The 22153-nt window shown below is 50.7% G+C and overlaps 1 protein-coding gene across 1 annotated transcript; it reads right to left on the bottom strand.

Annotated features, from left to right (window-relative positions):
* Positions 1 to 1153: 1153 nt before the first annotated feature.
* On the bottom strand, positions 1154 to 9574 carry DRD4 (dopamine receptor D4). The gene is made up of 4 exons (XM_048306771.1): positions 9298 to 9574; positions 2750 to 2862; positions 1858 to 2405; positions 1154 to 1442 (listed from the first exon to the last, which is right to left on the bottom strand). Exons 1-4 carry the CDS (start codon positions 9526 to 9528, stop codon positions 1240 to 1242), a joined length of 1095 nt encoding a protein of 364 aa, XP_048162728.1. The 5' UTR covers positions 9529 to 9574; the 3' UTR covers positions 1154 to 1239.
* Between the last annotated feature and the right edge of the window lie 12579 nt (positions 9575 to 22153).

Genomic DNA, 22153 nt, shown 5'->3' with positions numbered 1-22153 from the left:
GATTCAGGATGAGCACAGCTCCACGGACAGGTGAGCTGGGCACTGGGCACTAGTTTGCCAGGCCTCCTGCTTGTGTAGGTGACTGGGCAGCAGCTGAGTCCCCCACCGTCCACTACCAGTAGCTTGTGGCCAGGTATAGCCAAGCCTAAGTCACTGAATTCTGGCTTTACTGCACCTTTTAAGAGGAAAAAATCTGTAAGGGCGTTGGGCAACTTCCCTGAATGACAGAACAGTAGATGTGACTCAGCTGTCATTAGAGCTCTCGGGGACCTGAGAAAGCTCAGGGTGCCCCGGTACCTGGGGCAGCCGTGCCCCGACCCACCAAGTGACAGAAATGCACAGTAGTCATGTGGGAATTGAGTCTGTTTGCTGATGAGAAACTGAGCATTTGCTATTTTTAGTCAAAGGAACACTCAAGACATCCCTCTTCTGTTCTGCTTCCAAGCAAATTCCCCCGTGGAAAGCAACAATCCCATACAAAACCAGTACTTGGAAGACTGTAATTTTCTGCAATATTCTTTTTCTCCCCTCCGAGCCTCAGCGACAAGCATCACCTGTCCCACTGGCTGCTGTGGCTGTTGCTGCATGGAGGTTCATCTAAAGGTATGAAGGAATTTTTCCTGAGGCTGGTAATGGTTCCTGGCAGGAATCATGTGGCTTCACAGGAAATTCTGGAGCACCAGCAATAACATTATGGTGCCTTTGTAAGACCCTTGTTAAACATGAGTGAAATCAGGTTTTGGGTTTAAAATTATCAAGGATCAGGGGAAAGGAGGTTGCCTAGGTAGATTCACCCTCACCTGGCATATGGACATCTGGAAATGAGCTTGGTACCCTCGTCTGGTATGTGGACATCTGGGAAGTTAGCTTAACAGCCTTTTTTCCCCCAGGCTTGTGTCCATGTCATCTCACAGCCCTGTTTAATACCACCCCAGAAGCCAGAAGGTAAGAAATTACTGTTATTATCATCCCTGCTTAGCTCAAGCACCAAGTGTTGAAGAAATGGCTACACTTGCAATTTCCAGTGGGTGGAGGATCTGAGCTGCATCCACTGGCCCTCACCTGTAACACCTTACTACAAGGACCTGGGCAGCCCCTTCCTTCAGCTGCCAGCTCTCCTCATCCTCCCTTCATCCCCAACAAAGACAGCAGATAGAGGCAGAAATAGATCTTTAATGAACTATACAAAAAATCACCCAGTGGTTCCTCCTGCCTGGTGGTTCCTCCTGCATGGAGGGCTCAGCAGAAAAGCTGCAAGACTTTGCGGAAGAAGTTCCTGAACTCGGCATTGAACACGGTGTAAATGATGGGGTTGAGAGCACTGTTGACGTAGCCCAGCCAAGTGACAGTGCTGGTGACTTGAGGGGGGATGGAGCAGGCCTTGCAGAGAGCCCTGGTAATGTGCACCACAAAAAAAGGTGTCCAGCAGAACAGGAAAGCACCTGCCAGGAGGACAATAAAAAGAAAAGGTGACGTGAATGTTCAAAAGGGTTTAATTTAACAAAGCCTGAGCCAAACAAGACAGACACAGCTCAGGCACTCAGGGAAAAGGCAGCAGCTGTGCTGACATGTGGAGCTGGGCTTATGCCCAGACAAAAAATTGGGATGTCTTTCCTGTCCTAACCATTGATGAAAAGTCTTGAGTTAGTCTCACTTTGGCTTTGAATGTTAAGATATTGGGAGTCACAGGTTTGCCTTGAAGGGAGGTTGGGTTATAAACACTGCACGTGTTCTTTCCCAAGGGTGGTGGATTTTGGCACTGCTCTGGATTCACCCAGGTCCTGCCAGTCTGAGCGCTGTGGTGGGACAAGGTGGCACATTTCCCAACCTCCCCAGCCATCCCTGACAGCCACTCACCAACGACGACTGGCAGCACCCGCATGGCCTTGCGCTCCCGGCCGTTGATCTTGGCCCGCTTGCGCCCGTGCCCTGGGTGCGGGTAGCTGAGGTGTGGGTAGGACACAGTCTGGATCCCATTGTTCATCCCACACTCCCCAGGGAGGCTGGCACGGGCGTAGGGGCTGCACGCCGGTGGCCCCAGCCGGCTCTGCTCTCTTTCCATCAAGGTTGGGGGATGATAGAGCTTCCTGTTGGCTCCATAGATGCAGCCCCTCAGCTTGGCCTTCCGGGCTTCTTCCCAGCGCTTGAGTCCTTGGAACATGCCACAGTACAGCACCAGCATGACGGGGCATGGGATGAAGAAGGAGCAGATGGAGGAATACACGATGTAGTTGTCATCCTCCAGCTGGCACAAGCTGGGGTCGCGGTCTGGGACGTTGTTGAGGCCAAATATGACTGGGGATGCCACAGCAAAGGCGAGTATCCAGGTGGTGGATATAAGGATGAGCTGCCGCAGGTCGATCTGTCGCCGGTTGTAGTTGAGCGGGATTTGAACAGCGATGAACCTGCCAACACAGCCCTGGGTGAGTCAGTCCTGGTGTGGTGGCGGCACCATTGGTAATGTAACCCGAGGGGCCCCAAGCTCCTTGTCACTGTCCTCTCCCCATTAATTTACTTTACACAGCTGAGGCCTGGGCTACAACCAGAGCAGCCAATGGACAGCTCTGGCTCGTCACACAACGACCTTTCAGCTTGGCCACCACTGATGGGACACAAACCTAGTGGTGGAGGACATGAGGGCAGAACACGCTCCTTAGGGGACAGCAGGATCCTCCCAGCTTGGGACTGTGGCAAGGGCCTATGGAACCAGCGTGCTGCCCAGGCACAGCCAGAGCAGGAAGCCACTCACCGATCCACGCTGATAGCGCACAGGTTGAAGATAGAGGCCGTGCATAGCATCACGTCCATGGTCATCAGGGCATCACACAGCACCGTGCTGAGGGACCACACTCCTCCCTGGAACTGAAAAGATCCCTGGGATCAGGAGATGCTGTGTCCTTTAAGATGACAGGAACATGGCCATGCCTGGGTGCCTCAGCCACTCGTTTCCTCCGAACAAGCAGCCCGAAGCTGAGTGCTTCTCCCATGGCACAGTGTGCAGCATCCTTCCCAGCGCAGCAGCAGAACATGGGAATCAGCCTCACACAGAGTCCGCAGCCTGCTCAGGGCTTGTGGTTCTGGCCTGACTGGAGAACTGAGCCCTCAGACCATCAGCACAGCCAAGTGAGTCATGCTGGGCAGAGAGACATGGACACAGGACATTGTGCTGCCTTGGGTGAGGGCAGGAACCCCCAAACTCCTCAAACCCCCCAGTTCAGCACCCCAGGATCTCCCCAACAAGGCAGTGTTGGCTGCACAGCATCCTGAGCTTGGTCCCCAAGCAAGCGACAGAGCACAAAGCTCCTCTTTCACTTCTGTGTCCCAGCCATTCCAAACCCCTGTTTGCAGATGAATGGTTTCCCTGTGTTACACAACTGTTCCATCCTGGCACGCAAAATATATATTTTTTTTTTTTTTTTTACTCTGTATGTTTATCTATAGATAATGTGCATCATCTACTGTATGTAATTTACTTTATAGTTTTATCTATAGAAAATGTGCTACATAAACATTTTATATATATATATATATTTATATAAAAATCCCAGGAAGTTTTTTGTCTATAGCAATAGTCAGCCAGTGCTCATAGAGTCTAATGCTGCTGCCCTCTAATGTTGCAGGTTTCAGGAAGCAGGTATGGATTTGTTCCTGTACTGGTGCTAAACAACAGGTTCTGGTTTCATTCATCCCAGCACAGAGTGGAGCCACATGGGGAACACACTCCATGGAACGCTGGGAAGATGGCGAGCCCCAGCCCCTGCCAGCAACAGGGCAGGCAGCTCTGCAGGGATTAATATCAGCCAGTAATGATGTCAAGCACAGGATTATGATTAGAGGAGCTGTAAAGCCAAAGGAGTCTCTGAAGTAACTGTTTGGCTATTTCTGTACAGCATCCCCTTGAGATACCTCCAGGGGAGCTCTAGAGTCAGACCTGAGTGCTTCATTCAGCCTCTTCTCTAGCACAGAGCAGCCACCCCAAACTGAATTTGGGACCTGAATCACCAAAAAACAAATTTCTGCCAAGCTCACTGGGATCTTGACAAGTTCAGTTCAGCTTATGAAAGAGAAAATTTGATTTTGGGCTGCAGTTTTCCAAACCTATTTGTGAACTGGGGGAACTAACTGATTCTGGCAAGGACGAGGGCTCTTGGGCTGCAGCACCTTTGGAGTATGTGAGATTGAAGTTGGGCACTTGGAAAATGCTATAAACATTTCCCTTTCCCCACCAACCCCCAAGACTCTGGCTTTGGGGAAGGTGCTAGGAGAGGACTTCCCATTCCGTGGTGTTTGTCACCTGCCCACCTTGGCAAAACGTGCCAAGGACCCCTCTGACGGGAGAGTGACTTCAGATTAGGGGCTTTGCTAGGCCACGTGATTAAGGAGTACCTAATTCCAGGAGACTGCAGCAGATTAGCCCGTCAAGGTACACAGTGTAAAGATTTAGGGATCACAAACAGCTCAAGCTTCCTTTAAGAAGTGCTCCAGAGCAACTCCACCTTCAGTGGCTCTTTAGGTTCTCCAGTTTTCCAGAATACAATGCAAAAGATTTTATAGGATGGTGGCTGGCAGGAGACAGACTTGGCTTCTTGAACACCCTTGCAGCTGCCTTCCTAGTCAGCCCACTCCGGTATCTTTATTCCTAAGCACAGCTGATTTGTGAGGAAAACTCTGCCTTCTAAACCAGCCTGATGCCAGAAGAGCTCCTGAGGGCAGGAGCCAGGACAGAGCCAAAGGTTTTAGTCCTATTTCCTCCACCCTCCACCAACTCTTGTCTCAGTCCTGCCACATGCAGGGAACAGCAGGAGCCTGAAAGGGAATTAGGAGATGCCTGGCTGGACTTTGAGCAAGCATCTGCGGCCATGGCTCAAGGACATGGCATGGAGTGAGAGGGCTGTGACACCAGTTGGAAGAGGAATAGTCCTTTCCAGTGGGCAAAGTCCAGCATCAGAACCAAAGAACTGTCCCCATGTCCACCAGAAGCTGACTTGGGGCCTTTTGTCATGAGTTGTGACAACTGTCCCAGTCCCCAGAAGACACAATGCAGCCTGCAAGGGGAGAGGAAGGAGAGGGAGTGGGACATAAGACAGAGGTCCCTCACGCCTGCTCTGATGTTCTTTCTTAACTTAAATCATTGAGGTCAAGGTTCTTCAGAGATGAGGAGCAAGTCTGATCATCCACCTGAGACATTATGAGGGCCTAAAATTCCAAGACACCTCTCCCCAGTTACCGGTCTCTGGAAATAAACCCCTAAGCACTGGTTTGTCATCGCTGGCCTGTCTCACCTCCCTCGTACTTTGTGTGGCTCAGACATCAGCCAGGCCCAGAATAACATCTATTTCCACTAAAGCTGTAACATTCTAAGAAAGACTAATCCTGAATCCTGCTGCAAACAAGCTGACATGCATTCACAGAGAGCCTGGGGAAATTCGGAGAGGGTAGAGGTCTGGTCTCTCATTAGAGGAGCTGCATCACAGGCACACAGAAAATACTGCAAGAAAAGAGATGGTTTGATACCAAACCAGTGACACCCTGAAAGTTTTAGGCAGAACCCATCACCCTCACCAAGATGAGAAGATAGCTCATGTGGTTTTGACTGGCTGCTCCATCGCTGTGCCTACTGGGAACACTCATCTTCCCTGGCCTGGAGAAGGAGCCAGGTAAACATGCAAATCTGCTCAAACTGTTTCCTCTTTTCTGTAATCACTTACACAGGTCTTAGTGGCAAAGATGTTTACATAACCAACACCCTCAGCTCCCGCCAGCAGCTTCCTGGCTCGGGCCTGTTCCGCAGCTCCGCTGCTCAGCAGGGATTAGCAGAGAGCTGATCACAGGAGCAGCAGGTACAGGTGTGCTCCACAGCACAGCCCACGTGGGGAGGTTGTCCTGGTGCCTGCCCTAGTTGCTGGGACACCTCCACTTAATGAGGACTGCATAAACTCCTGCAAGTATCCCAGAGTCTTTGGGACTCCTGCCATTGTCACAGTCTCTGGGAAGAGGAAGCAGTTACACACAAGGGAGGCCTTTGGAGTCATGCAGCTCCCTCCCAAAGCCACCCAGAGCCAAGTGATATCCTGCAGTAACTCCACAGCACCTGAAGCTCTGCTTCCTCAGGTAACCCCTGTTTCAGTGCTACCAATGCTCCAGGCACTCTCTGAGATCATCTCCCGGCCGCTCTTCACATGAAAGCAGAACTCTGCTCCTCAGGAACAGCTGTTAATGCCTGGCCATCTCCTTCCCCCTTGCTTCCCATCATCCCTGCCTTTTTGGCACTGGATTGATTGCAGGAAAGCACTTGACACAATCATCAGAAAGCCAAGGCTGGCAGAAGAGCTGTGCAACTTCCCCGTGGAAGTTACCGTTACCTCTCCCTGTCATACTGCTGAGATTCCCAAGCAAGCAGAAAGGTAAGTGCCTTCTGCCCACCAGGGCAGGCTGCTGTGTGGTAATTACAACAGGAAAACATTGGAACATGTCTTTGTTCCATGTTTGGATGAGTCCAGTAGAAAGAGAGTGTGTGTCCACAACTGCTGCCAATGGCTGAAATTAGCTTTCTTAACAAGCAGAAATAACAGCCAAGATCAAGGACTCTCCCACTGTGCTCCAGCTCCTGTGAACGGCAGCAGAGGATCATCTGCATCCCACCGGAAGGAATCCCATCCCCACTGGGGCTTGGAGGAGATCTGTTGTGTGTGAGGATGTCAGATGTCACCTCAAAAGTTAAGTCCCTCCAGCTGTCTTCTAAAGCCCTGACTGGGAGGACTGTTTCCAAAACTGGAACACAAGATGCCACCTCACAGGAAAACCAGCACAAGGTGAGCAGGTTTCTGCTGGATGAAAAAATGCTCAGAGCTTATTGTTCTGTTCCTGCTAAAAAAGCAAAAAAACACCCCCTCAGCTGGTTTTCAAGTTTTCCAATAGGCCCTCAGAGTCCGCATTTACTGTGTCAGGAGTTGTACTAAAGTTTAAAACCACAAAACAAAACCCCACACCAGGAATGAAGGTTGAGGTGAACATTCTGGACTGTCCAGGCCATATTTTCAGTGGCTACTATGGTTGATACAGAGTGCAAGCTGAAACCAAGTTAGTTTTAAAGAGCAATCACTACCTCCTGCATTTTTCATCCCAACAACTAATTCTCTAATTCTGAGTTTTGCCTCCAAGAAAAAAAAAGAAAAAAAGAAACCACAAAAATTCTGTCCTCTGGCATGGATTCAGCGGTTACTCTCCCTTTTCCTTATGTTATTTCAGAACAAAATGAGCTGGAAATCCTGCACCAGCGTACAGGAGATGATTAAAATGAACATGGGCACCTGCAGACTCTGAGCCCACAGAGAAGCTTCCAGGCATGGAATGGGAACTGCTGCAACACTTGTGCTGGAGCTGCTCTACACACCAGAGCCCCACTGCCTGCTCGAGGGAGCTGTGACTGCTGCACGGTGCTCTCTCTCTCTCTCTCTCTGTACCTGTTCAGCACTTCCCACACCTGCTCCATGCATTCCAAGTGTCAGGAGTGCAAATCCTGTTGCCTGTGCTGTTTTGTGCCTCTGAACACCTGCCTGGCTGCAGGAGCTGCAGAGGTTGGAGGGAAAGATTTCTGTCATGCAGCACCTTCCTTCCCCATGTTTAATATTCTGGGAGCAGCAGAGACATGGAAGAATTCCCTTACAGAACTGATGTTTATGAACAGCCGTGGAAGTGAACACACCAAGTGTCACCACAAGCTGGACAGCCCCGGTTTTTAAAGCTCGTACAGGTGTGAACACCCGTTACCTGAGAAACCAGAACTTGTGGAATGTCTGTGGTACCCAAGGAAAGCCCCACAATACTCCTGCCCCACTGGAAGCGTTTTCAGAGGTACCCCAGAGTATGTTAACCTGTGTTTTATATATTCCAGCAAAACTCCCACCTGCAGGCAAGAGGAAACCACTCTGGAGTTGGTGACTGCCCATAGACCTGGGGACTGAAGGCATTGAGAGACAACAGAAAGAGGAAGGAAGGAAAGGGATCCCAATTAGCAAAAAGTAGCTGAGAAGAATGACCAAGATTGTGCCTTTCTAACCAGCAAAATGGAATTAATGAAGGAAAAGCAAATCCACCAAAACCAACAGCACAGTGGAAAAAGAGGGGATCTAATGCTCCGGTTCTTCACTGGTTCTTGTCCCCTGCTGAACCTGCCATTCCACAATACCTGTCTCCAGAGAGGTCACAATGTCCTGCAAAATCCTAGGAGCAGGTAGAGACCATTCTAAGCTCTAAACTGCAGCCTGCCTTGCTTAGAGGAGTACAGGCCTGCACACTCAGGGCCTGCTGAGCCATGAGGTGCTCCCCATGGCTTGGGAGAGGCGGGAGATGCTCTTCCACAGCTGGGAAGAAGATCCACACTGCCAGCTACCACAAGCATGGGTGGAAAAACTCGCTATTTTGCCCAGTGGATGCTCTCATCCTCTTGAGCGGGGAAGAGCCACCAGCTGGTACTAACAGGTTCTAAAACATCCCCCTGCAAGCACAAGGTTTATTCATGCCTGGCAGTAAGTGTTACAGAGAGAACCACTCAACCTTGGGAGTGCCTGTGGTTCTTTCCCTCAGCTATCACAGTCTTGGAACAGATGAACAGGTTTTGGGGGTGAACAGCAATTCTGCCCCATGTCCCTGAGCTGGCTCTCCACGACCACCATCGCACACTGGGTCAGGCCTCTGCCAACCAACAACCTGCCAACCAAAGCCACCTTGGTACAGGGTGACCAAATCCCATCCAGCTCCCGGAAAAGACAGCTTCTCCTTCTCAGCCAACATGGAAAGTTGTTTCCTGGCTAAAGATGCTAAAGATCTCCCTTTATCACGAAGATCTGCTCACTTTATGTCAAACGGAGCACAGCACCTGTCTCTTCCTATCCATTTGCTGATGGCAGCCGGGACAGTGTGCAAGCCAAGGGCTGCCGGAGCTGCCGGCCTGGCCCGAGACTGCCATCCCGGTGTGCCTCCCCTCGGGGCATCTCCACTTGGCGCGGTTCGGGATCCCAGGGACTCGCACGGAGCCGGCTCCGCTCCGCCGCCCGCGGTCCCGCAGCGCCGTTCGATGCCATGAAGCTCGCAGGTAAGAGCCGGGGGGTCTGACCGCCACATGCCGGGACGCAGGGCAGTCCCCGGGCCGGCGGGGTGGCGATGGGGAGCGAGCCCGGAGAGCGGCTCTGACCTTCGGTGCTTGGTCTCCTGCCCTCCCCGCAGCCCAGGAACCAGCAGGCTCGGCGGGCACACAGCCCCAGCCCGCCGTCCGCCGGTGTCCCCGGGCTGTCTCACCTCGGAGTAGACGTAGAGGGGCAGGACGAGGAGGGCGAGCAGCAGGTCAGCCACGGCGAGGCTGACGATGAAGTAGTTGGTGGTGGTCTTGAGCGCCCGCTCCGTGCAGACGCTCAGACAGACGAGCCCGTTGCCGCCGACGATGAGGAGGATGAGGAGGATGCCGAGCACCAGGGCGGCGATGCTGTGGCCGGGTGCGGCGGGCGGGGGTCCGGCGGTGCCGTTGCCCATAGCCCCGCGGCGCTGCCCCGCAGCCCCCGCACGGAGCCGGGCCGGCCGCCGGGAGCCTCCGCCAGCCGCGGGAGGAGCCTCCGCCGCCGCCCCGCCCGGCCCCGGCCCCGGCCCCGCGGGGACAACTGGGTCACCAAGCGGCTTAAAGCGGTGGCGGGAGGGGGGCAGGCTCCCGGTGCCCCGGCTCCCGGTGTCCCGGTGTCCCGAGCGCTGCAGAGGTCTTGCCGTGTTCTCACATGGGGCTGTTCTCTTAAGGAATGTTAGAGGAGAGAAGTGGAATTAGTACAGACAGAGTGAATAACTGGGAAATTGTATTCCAAGGTGTGTGTAGAATCTGGTAATGTTTAGGAGTTTGTAATTAAACTGAGTGAGGATCCAGACAGTCCATAACGAAATTTGAAGATACTGCCAAGACAGGATGCTGCAAGCGTCTTGGGGCACAGAGTAGGGATTCAAAATGTTATTGATTAGTTGGCAAATGCAGGATGCACCTCAAAAGGAATTTTGCACTTTACCCATGCTTGGGCTGCAATAACCAACTGCAGAAATGCAGGATGCAGGAAGAAACCAGATAGGCAGCAAATGTGGGAGCAAAGATGTGGTGGCAGATCATGAGCTGAACACAGGGGCTGGGGTGTCTTACTGAGGAAAATGAGAGAAAAATGCTGGTTTAGGGGTACCTGTGCACCTGGAGGATCAGGAAGGACAGGGAGGTGTGACCTCTCATTTCTAGCCCAGATGACTTGGGAGATGTGAAAGCTGATCCAGACTCTGTGGGCATCTCTGCAGCTGTGCCACCAAACCTCAGCCCAGATGTTAATGCCAGGTAAGCATTCAGGTCACGCTGGTGTTTGTGGAAGGCAGTGGGAGGAGAAGGCATGGCAGAAAAGGGACATTTATACTGAATGGAGGGGGGAAATTACATAATTGGAAGCTTTTTATGAGACAAATTGCTTCTAAAGTCTGTTCATAGGCTGCAGCTATCAGAGTTTCATCCAAACTATTGAGAACTGTGGGAGAAATCCTCTCTCCAAACCCTGCCCTTGCTGCCTCCAGTTCCTTGACTCTTTTTTGGAAAGGGTCATGGTTACCCCTCAGCATGTGCAGCACAGAAAGGGCACAGCCCTGGTGTCAGCCACGGGATACAGATCCAGGCACCGTCCTTCCCTTGGACTGGACCAACAGAGCTGATCCACACAGCCTGTTTTGCCCACCTGCTGGGGCTCTGCAATTTCATACACGAGTAGGAGAAAGTGCCCTTGGTTTAAGCACTCGGATGCCAGTCTGGCTGGCTAAATTCTGTCTCCAGAGGTGTGGCTTCCAGGTCTTTTCTAAAGCCAGCAAGAATGCCGTGTCTTCAGTAGCTATGGAGTTGTACCACTCTTCTCTCCCATCCCAGTGAAGGTTGCCCATCCTCATGCTGATCCCAATACCCATGGATTTGTTTTTCCAGTCATCTCCCTCTTCTAGTGTGCAAAGACAGGAGAGACAATTTCACCTGGCCTGAGTGGGACCAGGTCTTGCTCTAGATCTGTCTGTCACCAGCACTCGAGTGGGTACTCACAAAGCTGTTTCTCTACATTCCTTTTGGGAATGGTTTGTGTTGGACTCAGGAGAACACAAACATGGTTGCACATCTGTCAGGTCCGGAGCTTGGTGCTACCTCATCTGCTGGGAAGTTCAGACAAGGGAGATGGTTTCCATCATCTGGTCACAGCTTTTCCTATCTGGGTTTGGTCCCTAAAGCCTGACCCCTGACACAGCCCTCACTCAGGGAGGAGCTGGGATAGCAGAACCACTTTCACTAGAGCCCTTTTTATTCTGAGAAATCAACTCAAATTAGTCAAAGAAGGCCCTGAAGTGCATTAATGACACTGTGCAGACAGAATACTATTAACTTTTTTATGTTTAAACCACCTGAGCGGCCAAGAGAGCAGGATGGAAACGTGACTGCTGTCATCCTGCCTTCCCACAGGGATTAGTGCCATTCCTCTAATCCCCTTTAACAGTTAATTTACATTCATTATCTCCATTTTTCCTGTGAGTTAGTGCTGAATGACTTAATTCTCAGTGTGGAAACCCATATTCCAGACTAACAGAGCCTTAATCCTAAACTAGTTTAATCCTGGAGTGGATTAAACTAACGTGAAATAATGCTTTTGACTTCCAACAGTGAGTAGCCACGCAAACCACTAATTAGGACAGTAATTAGTAGCAAACAGGCTACAGACATTAAACACAATTCCTTTCTTGGATAAGAGGAAATGCCCTCCTAGCAGAGGAGAAGGAAAGTCTGTCATACATCAGCAAATCCAAAGAAATCATGTAACGTCACTGCACGAAAAAACAGATGACAAAGGACAGAGTCATGCATCACCCTCATGGAAAGCAGGAGTTATGCCAGAGCGACGGACTGGGAATGCTTAGAGCACTTTTGGAGAGAGCCTGATGTGGTTGGTGTTTTGGAACAACCCTTTTTTGGATGCACGACCAAAAAAGTGTCCTCGTTCCCCATCCCGCTGTGACAGGAGCTGTGGAAGCATCACAGCTGCTCCCTGTGTCAGGAAACAGCAGCACCCGGAAAACACCCATACCAGCAAACCAGTGGGAGATCTGCATTTCCAGAGTGTTTTGGAGTGTTTGGAAAAGAAACTCAGGGAGATAAGCAGTGTGGTTTGTGGCTATGGTGGAGCTGGTCCCCGACCAAGAGAAGCTGCCAAAGAGCCAGGAGGAGTCCTCCAGAGACTCCCCCAGGATAAATTAATGGAGCATTTGATTCCCAGCCAGTTCAAAGGATCAGGAAGTTTGCGAAGTGAGACATCTGTCAGAGTCTCCACAAAGAGATGGAGCTTTTATCGCCATAATTTTTCACATCTGAGGCACTACAAATTTAAAGAGAAAAGGGGAACAATGTGGCTGCCAAAGTTTCAGGGCAGATGTGCCAAACTCATGAATAGCCCTGATAGCATCAGCTCTCCCAGCTGCCTTCAGGTTCAGGACAAAGGGAGGAAAACAAAGAGCTTTCAAGGCCAATCGTGTTCCTTTCATTTGCCATATTCAGCCGGGCAATTCTCTGCGAGAGACTCATCGGCAACAAAGCCATCCTGCTTTCCAATCTCTTGTAATGCATTTCTCAGAAAAGAGGCAGAGGCAGCCTCCCCCCTCTCAGGTGAACTTTTGCAAGAGAGGGCAGAGGATGGCACGGCTCTATGGGCTTTCCAGGCTCTCCCAGTCCACTCTGAGAAGCTGCAGGGATTTATTTACACCCTGAATGGATCTCTTGATATTTACCATTCTAGTAAGTTATGATAAATCCATGTAAGATGTTAAAACTAAGGCTAGTAGTTAGCTGTGGGGGTGAAACTATGGAGAAAATGGCTGGATTTTCCATATCTGTTTGCTTGGAGTCAAAACTAGATGTTTCTGTGGATGCCTGGTTTCATCTTAACCACTTAATTGATCTCATACAAGGGCTTGTGGCACAGGACAGATCAAAATAATATAACTTAAGAGCTCCTACTGGGTTTAAAACATCAGTGAGCTTATTAGAGCAACTTGTTGGGCAAAACCTCCTGAGCAGGGGGAGAAGTGGAAGACAACACAAGCAGGAAAGGCAAGGAAAGGCGTGACTGGGAGCAGCAAGCACCCCTAAATGCACCTCCCTCCACGCTCATCTTGACAAAGCCTGTTCCCATTCACTGGAAGCGGAGTCCCTTCAGGTCCCTGATGAGCCGAAATGCAGCCTGAGCAGCTGTGTCAGGAGCTTCTGTGCTTGGTGCTGCCAGCCAGGACACAGAGCACATCGTTCTTCTAATTCAAATTAATTCCCCGAAGTGCTTTCTCCTCTTCCCCAGACACAGCAAACAGCTGGAGGCTGAGATTACAGCGCTGATGCCAATCAGAGCCCTGTTGAGGCCAGACACATGTGGGGGCACTCAGAGCTTCCAGCTGGGCAGGGAGCAGTGCTGGGCCAGCAGGGCAAGGATGGCCAGAGCAGGCCTGGGGAGGAAGCCACCCAGTCCTGCGTGGTTGTGTCCCTGTGTTAGAGAATCAAGGCATGATTTTGTCTGCACAACCCAGGCAATGTGTGGATGAAATTATTTCTGTTGCACATCCTGGCCAGAATAAAGTAATGCCTTGATTCTCTAAACACTAAAAATGTTGTTGGAGAGTTTTTTGTTTTTCCCGCGGTTTTGGTGACACGTGCACTGGGACGTGTTGTTCCACCCTGGGAACATTACTGGGGGCAGGCAATTTTTTTCCCCACTTGGGCGGAAAAACCAGCCCAGGGAAAACCAGGGGAGCTTTGTAAGAAGTTCCATAGGGTGTAAAATTCCAGCAGGTGATTGATGGGGGTGAGAGCTTGTCTTTAAAAATCCTTTGGGCTTCCTTGGTGACAGGGAGACAGCCATGATGCACTCACAGGCTGGGAAAACAGAGTTCCCTTCTTCCTGTAAAAAGACCATGCCCTGAGCCTGGCTTTTCCTTTTCTGGATCACAGTGCCAGCCACAGTGAAACCAACCCTTCTTTCCCCCTACAATAACCATTCCCAAGCAGGCAGGGAGAATTTCTTCTCAGGAAGAATTTCCTCATGGAAAAGGTGGTCAGGCAATGGAAGGGGCTGCCCTGGGAGGTGGTGGAGTCCCCACCCCTGGAGGTGCCCAAGGAACGACCGGACGTGGCACTCGGTGCTCTGGGCTGGGTGACAAGGAGGGGGTCGGGCACAGGTTGGATGTGGAGATGTTCAGTTGGACTGAGTGGTCTTGGAGGTCCTTTCCAACCTCAATGATTCCATGATTCTGTGGCTTGCTTGCAGGAGGGAAGTGCCTCATGGCAGCCCTTCCAGATTCAAGGCTTGCCACAGGTGTTCCTGCTGCAGGATGGGCCTGCCTCATCCAGCATCCCCAGGGAGAGCATCCCTAGGGAGGCACCCCAGGGGATCCTGGGGCTTAGCACCTATCCCTGCTTCAGAGCAGGGGGATAAGGGATGTTCTCCCTTGCAAAGCACCTCTCATCCTGTACTCAGGAGAGCCAAAGGCACCGTGCCAGCAGCCAAGGAACCACTCCTGCGCCAACAGGATACTTTTCCCCTTGTTCTTCCCAACTCTTAGCAGAATGTTTTAAGCATTTGGGGATGCTTTTTTTTCCAATATGAGCCAAACACCTAATATTTAATCTTTTCCTTCCAAGGAGGTGGGGTTTACTGCAGGGTTTGCCAAGGGTTTGGCAGGAAGCAGATACAACTTTGACCAAAATGACTGAGGTCTGCTCCAGCACAACCCAGAGCTCCTGACATATGTTTCGCTGTCCTTGCCCCTGGATAATGCTGCCAGCCATGGATGTCACCAGCGTGTCCAGCACCTTGCCTCCTGACTTCAGAGCAAGCAGGCACAACTCCAGGTATGTGACACTTAGTGCTTTTGTCCCTCACATCTGGTTTTCATTTTAAACTTGTGCAAATCCAGAAAGGTGCCACATGTTTCAGTCAAACAAAGCAAGGGAGAGACAGGCAATCCAAGCCACCTCAGGAGCAGCTCAGGAGCTGAGCTCCTGAGGTAGGTAGAGAGACAAACATATCCTGGATCTACACATCTTATTTGCTTAATTTGCCCCTTTGAGACTGGGTAAGTGTTTTTCTGAGGTTCCATGACCATATGGGACTGTGATTTTCCTTCTTCTCCCAAGCCCACCTGGGCTGCCCTGCTTGCCTCTTCCTTCCATCCCACTCTTCACTCTTGCAGCCAAAATAAGGAAATCAGGTGGTAAAGATTAAAACCACTCCTGAAAGCATCCTGTGCAAGAAAGGAGCATTTAGAAGGCTAAATCCTGCAATCCCCTTATTCCAATTAGGGTCCTTTCTCTTAGGGACCTGGGAGTGATGCAAGGAATCGCCTCCAATCTGCTCTCAGGAGCGGCGTCACCGTCATCGCGTGGTGTGGGCCAGGCTCACCTGCAAACACACCAGAGACAATCCCCACTGCCACATGGCCTCACACAGACACAGGAAGGGGGAAAAAGAATGGGGGAGGTAGAAGTTCCTGAACACCCCGTAAGCTGATTAAAAGGTATTTTACGTAGGAAGGATTTAGCCATGCAGTTCCTAGTACCATCTGACCTCAATAAACTCCCCTGCCATGGGCTGCTCCTGCCATTGCATGGGGCACAGCCTGTGCTGGGCTCCCCAAAGGTCAGCAGCACCTGGACCGCTCCATCAGGACTTGGGACACCATTGCTGGACATGTGTGGGGCATGACATAGTCCTTCCACAGCCTTTTCGGCCTGGCTTGACCCTTGTGCACTTTGCCATCCCAAAGTCATGGAGCAGAGGCTGTAAGATTTTGGGATGTGTTTTGGCCAGCTAAGGTGTCTCCATGAAGAAAAGCAGCTCCAGCAGATCCTGGGGTCTGGATTCTGGACAGGCTGGCAAGGACGGGGCAAACTTTGTAAGGACTGCCCTGAATAAACAGCAGCCCCAAAGTCTGGATGGGCTTTTCTTGTCCAAGGCAGGAGCAACGATGTCCACATGACAATAGCAGCATTTATCCAGCCTGTTCTTAATGCTCTCTGGAGGGGGACACTGAATGCATCCACACTGCTTCTCCAGGGAAAATTCTTTTCTGATCTCCTGCATCAATTACTTTGAGGGGTTAGGGAATTTCTCCCCTTCAGAACTCAGAATGACCCCTCAGAGCTCTGAGTGCTGGTTTTGGAGAGTGCCTGCATCCTCCCTGTGCTGTGGGCCAGGATAGGTAGCTCTGTGATGAAATCCTCTCTTTTCCAAAATGCAGTTTCTTGTCTTTACCTCCAACGTCGTAAAAAGCCAGGCTCACATGCTCTCTCAAGTATTGCCAAATTTGGGGCTAAAGCATTCAACATGGTTCTAAGATGCTGCCTTTCACACTGCAGATTTGGTGACCCCTCCCACTGTAAAGAGGAGGAAAAAGACCTTCCTCAATTCCATTCTTGGCTCGGCTCTGACGCCTTTGAGACAGAGCAGTGACCAGAACCTGGGTGTTGAAGGGGGGTGGCCCCTGTGTTTCATAATCTTTGCTCTCTGTCGGCACAAGGGCGTCCCCAGCCATCAGCGTGGCTACTGGGAATAGCCCTGGCACCCATGGCAACTGGATTTACTTAAGGCATCCCATCACAGGTCTCTCCATGCTGGGCACATCAGTCGGCGTCAAGCCTAAGCACAAGAGACTTCACAAAGATCCTGCTGGCTTTACACCTGGCAGCGTCCCCAGGGCAGCTCAGGGATGGCCCCAAAGCTCACCGATCCCTTCTCCATCCTGTCCTGGGGCATTTCTCCCTGCTGTCTTCAAGGAGTGTGGTTGCATAGCCTCAGCACTCCTCAGTGTCACCCGTTTGTGGCCCTTTGCTAAAATCCTGTACAACACTTAAGTGCCGTGGGCAGGTCAGTCAGGGAGCTCGGGGCTGGGATCAGTCCAGCCCTGACTTCCTGCACCCACAGGCATGGCAGTGGTACAGGAGCCATGGGGATCAGGTGAGGCCACTCATTTTCTGTATCATTCTTAGAGCCAGAAAAAAGCTGAAACCTTTTCTCTGTGGTGTTGCTGCACAGAGATTATGGGTTCGATTCCATCTAAATGGGTTTAAATTTAATCCTGCTTTGTGCCTGCTGGATGCGGGCAAGGGGAATCTCCACTCCCCTGCTGGGGCTTGGAGTGCTCACACAAATGGAGAGTGGAAGAAGCAAGGTGCAAATTCACAAAGCTCCTTTCGGCTGATATTGTTAAACAGGATTCTTTATTACTCCTATTTCCATAGTGTCTCCATAATGATGAGAGTTCGGTGTTAATTCTGGTTAAGGAGAATCAGATGTTTTTTCAGGACTGAGGATTTGGGTTGGACTCTGGTTTGCTCCGTTATAAATTTCAGCTTGCAAATGCTTTTGCATTCTCTTTGTGGCCCTGAATTTCCTCATCAGGGGCCTCCCATCAGAGCTGCATTGGAGCTCGAGCCCATGGCTGGCACCTGCCCCAAGTTGCAGCAGTGCTGGACATAGCCACACCGTTTTTTACCCCATCACCTTTTCACTCTGCCCTTGCTGCTGCAGGCAAACCCCGTTTGTTGTCGCAAAGTGGTTGATCGCGTTGCTTATTTCACGTTCTTACAATCTCCAGAAGCTTTTAGAGTCCTGTTATTCACCCTCTGCTGCCATCGTGGGGCCACTTTGTCATTCCAACCTCTTCTCTGTCCTCGTCCAGATTCTCATGGCAATCTGAGATTACCCAGAGTTTGGGGGCATTTCACACCCGCTGAGGTTGTTTGCAAAGGAAGGAAAATCACTTTAGTAATTTTCAGCTCCCTCCATGTTGTTCAGCCTCTTTTATGAACCCGAAGCTGCCACCACCACTGCAGGCAGAAGCAGAGGCACAAGGCTGCAGCTGGAGAAAGCAGGTACAGAGAGGAGAGGAAAGTGGCTGGGAAATGCCTGGACCAGTACAGGACTGACCTGCGCTGTCCCAGAGGAGGAATTGGGCTCCCCTGTCCTAGTGCTGCCCATGGCACATCTCAGTGCTCCAGCCCTGGAGCGAGACCTGGAGTGTCCCTGCTCTTTTCCCCCTCCCTGCTGCAGGGCTCCGGCTGCAGCCTGCATTCACAGGCTGAGGTTCTGCTCATCAGGGCCTGGGGTGTTCTTCCAAGGGAAAGATACAGGGAAAATCTTGTCCCTCCCTGTCCTCTTGTCATGGGGACACCCTCTGCTTTTCCAGAGAAAAGGAAAGATAAGTAGATAAAAAGTGTAATACAGCTCCCGTTTCTCCAGTTGGAAGGTTTAAAAAATTATTTATGGTGATTATTCCTTCCAAGCTACTTTATACAATATAAAGAAGGAGAGAAAGGGTGATCCTATTTTCTTCCTCCATTTCCATGTCACCTTTAGCTGCAGTACTTGAGACCAACCAGTTCCAAACCCCAGCAATGGCAGGGAATATATTCAGGATATTTTCCATGCATGCATAAGTATGCTGGTTTTTTAGATGCTGTGACAAAATTTGTACTTGGCAGACCCTTCCCAGGTGGAACCACAGCTCAGAAGGTGTTGTTCCCTCATGGAAAAGTCAGCCCTGATGCTACTGATCAGGCAATGCTTGCCCTAAAAAGCGACACGTCGTTCAGCCAAATCACTGGTACACACAGGGACTCACCGACAGATCCTGGCAATTGCAAACACAGCCCGAGCCAGGATGAAAAGACAAGAACAGAAGATTAAGCTCCTATCAAGAGGTAATTAAAGCCAGGAAATAACGATGACAATCGTAGCAAATCAATTGGTACAGGGATGTTTGCCCAACAAATGTCATTATAGGCAGAAACAGGAATTATTATCCATCAGCAGAAATATTCCATCAAATTGCTTTGAATGACCCGATCAGGTAATTAAAAGGACATTCCAACCCCGCTGCATTATTTGCTGTTAATCATGATTGCTCATATCCATATCTTTATCCAAATAATTGCTGCTGATAAGGCTGCAGATTTATAGGGGTCCCCGAGAGGAGCAGGCAGTGGAGCATCAGCTGCAAACCAGGAGCGACCAGGGCTGGTGAGTCCCAGCTGGGGTAGGGGGGCTGCACGTGCTGCCTTCCCCCCTTTCACTTTGTGGGGGTGGATTTCAGACCTCCGTGATGCCTCACTGAGCCACTGCCACGAGGCCATCCATGTTCTGAGCCGCAGGGCTGGAATATGGGGATTGGATTTCCCTCCTCAGGGCTCCCAGGCTGGCTTGGGGCGTAGTTCTTTCAGCTGAAGGTCCCAGCTGGCCAAAGAGTTTGCGGTCATCGAAAACCAGCATCAATGGGGAGGAAATGAAAAGCTTGGAAGTATCTTAAGAAGGTTAAAGAGCCCTTCTTTGATGACACTGGGGATCTACCTGCTCCTTGTGGTCTGACTAATTTAAAAAACAATGCAATCATTATTGATAGGCAGGAGAAGTTCCCCAACAGCCATCACTGCTTCTGGGAACTTCAGCAAGCAAATATGGTCTACCCAGGGGAGACGAAATTATGTCCAGAAAGAGAAAAGAGAAGTTGATCACCAGATTAGCAGCTAGAAAGGTTATGAAGAGAGGGGAAACTCTGGAGCCAGGGATGGGCTTCAAAATGGTCTCTTAAATGTGGTGCTCCCAGAGAAATGCCAGCCCAGGGGAGGCCAAATGCTGAGGTGAGATCCTGGGGTCAAGGCAGTGTGTGACAGCTGTTGGGCAGATGGAAGGACAGGCTCAGGATCCAGGTTCCCCTTGGCCAAGGATGCTCTGGTTTTGGTGGCTGTTTTCAGCTCCTCCTGCATCCCAGGACTGTGGAGTCTGCCTTGTTTGAACTCCAGAAAGAGTCTGGTCTTTGAAATGTCCTTCTTGTTTTACTATTCTGTCCCCTCAAAGCTGGATCAGGCAGGGGTAACACAACACTAAAGCTCGAAGTGTGTGTGAGATGAAGCTTATGACTCCTTCATCCTCTCATCTGTTTGCTCTGCAGCCCCCTTAAATATTTGCCCTGTGGTTTACAGTGAACAAATTTCTGTATAAATTCCCGCTCTTGTTCTTTCTCCTTGTGCCTCTTCTCATCTTGCAGCACCTCCAGAGCAGCAAACAGTCCCAGAAGGGTGGCTAGAAAGTGTTCAGAATTCTGTGACAGTCCTGTCATGTTCTTTGTACTGTTTAGCTTCAGAATAAAGTAAAAGCCAAGGGGGAGGACTTTGATTTGGGGTTAGCAAGCACCGTCTGAGAGTTTGCAGGACAGCGATGAAGGTTTGCTTTTTTGCAGGAGGAAGGCAAAAAATAAAGTAGTGTATTATAAATTACAGGTAGAGCTGCTGCGTGATCCTTGAGGAAGGGTGAGCACCTGGGAATAAAGGGGGAAACAACCTGGGAATAAAGGGGGAAAACACGCAATGGCTTGTGATAAATGAAATGTACTTTTCTTTTTATTTCAGTAAGAGAACAAAATAGGAGGGTCTGCTGCGACTGCAAATGTGTGTTATTTTGATTTTCCTTCTTGAAGGACTGGAGGATAGGTAGATATGAGCACACATATGAGCCCTTCCCTTCCTCTGTGTGCGGATGAATTTTATTTAGCACACGTAATTTTTTTTGTCTGAAAGCCCCTTGCAGATATCTCCAGGTGTTTATCTCTGCTGGCAGAAATTCCTGCCTCATTTAATTACAGTGGTGGTGTTTCCACAGCCCTGTCTCTGTGGGGCACATGAACTGCACCAGGCACACACCAACGTCATTTGTCCTGCTGCTCACAAAACCTTGCACTTTATTTCAGGAGAGAACATGGTTTCCATGATGACAACTCTGTGGCAAGTAATTATTCCCATGATTGTCCTGTCCCACTTCTCAGCATCTTTGCCATCCTGGGAGAGGTAAGCAATTCTTGGGACTCTGCCTCCCTTTTCTCCACAGTTTTTGTTCAAAGAGCCTGCTAGCTGTAAACCCAGCCTTTTAGCTGCCTTCCTGAACTTGCATCTGCTTGCTTGTGGATCTTCTTCTTCCCTAAACAGATTGAGTTAAATGAATCCAAATACTGGAAATGTTTTTTCTTGCTTAAGAATGGGAACGTTAATTTGACTTAATTCAGGAGAAGATTTGTGACCCCAAAACAAAGACACTTTTGAGTCTGTTTTTCTGCTGTGCACTTACACAGCCTGAGAGAGGTGAAAGTTTCTGTTTCCAGTAGCCCGGTCCCATGAAAACATGACCGGAAATAGCCAACCCTGTAAGTTCACCAAGGGAGTCACCTGCAAGGTGAATTATCTAAGCCCTTATCTAAGTGCTCCTCATCTTTGTGTCTCTGGGTGTTCGTTTGTTACCGCTCCAGCCTCTCGCCCTACTCTTTCATGCTGAGTCAGCAATAATCCCACATTCCCACATCCCTGTGGCAAGGTGATTACATCAGTCAAATCAAGGGCAGGTCGTTTTCCTGTGTGATGTTTAACAAAGATACATTCTAAACTCCTGTAAGGTTTTCCCTTGTTTTGTGGAACTTTGCCCGTGTGCGTTTGGGACTCTCTTGTCTTGAGGCAGGAGTGTTTAATGCCTTTTCTGGGGCGGTTCTAAGCCATACCTTCTGACCCCCCTTCGCTGTTCCACCGGGCAGGTCGGAGCGCCACGCAGACGGGCTCTTCCACAGCGAGCTCAGCAAGATGAACGGCAACGCCTACGTGCGGCAGCTGGTCAAGAACCTGGTGGGCCTCAAGGACAGGTGAGGAGCAGCCACATCCACCCTCCTGGGGCAGGGAAGTCTCCAGCGGGACATGCTGCACTGAGGGGCTGCCCGTGGCGCTGAGCTCCCCAGCTGCAGAGCCTCCCCGGCGCCGGCGGCCCAAGATGAGGAGGAAAAGGGCAGGGGTACAGGGCCCGTAGAGGTGGGAGGAGAGGCATGGCTGTGCCGTGGCTGGGAGGAGCAGCCACTGTCCCGTATTGTCCCCACACAGGTCCCAGAGGCACTCGGATGGGCTGTTCACCAGCGAGTACAGCAAGATGAGAGGCAACGCCCAGGTTCAGAAGTTCATCCAGAACCTCATGGGTCGAAAGCGCAGGTGAGAGGAAACCTCAGGTGTCCCGGTCCCCAGGCGTGGCTCTCACTGCCACACTGGGCC

The sequence above is a fragment of the Corvus hawaiiensis genome, chromosome 6, assembly GCF_020740725.1.
Source record: "Corvus hawaiiensis isolate bCorHaw1 chromosome 6, bCorHaw1.pri.cur, whole genome shotgun sequence".
In the NCBI taxonomy this organism is placed as follows: Eukaryota; Metazoa; Chordata; class Aves; order Passeriformes; family Corvidae; genus Corvus; species Corvus hawaiiensis.
The sequence above is the reverse complement of the archived record's forward strand: the minus strand, read 5'-3'. Positions and strand labels throughout refer to the sequence as shown.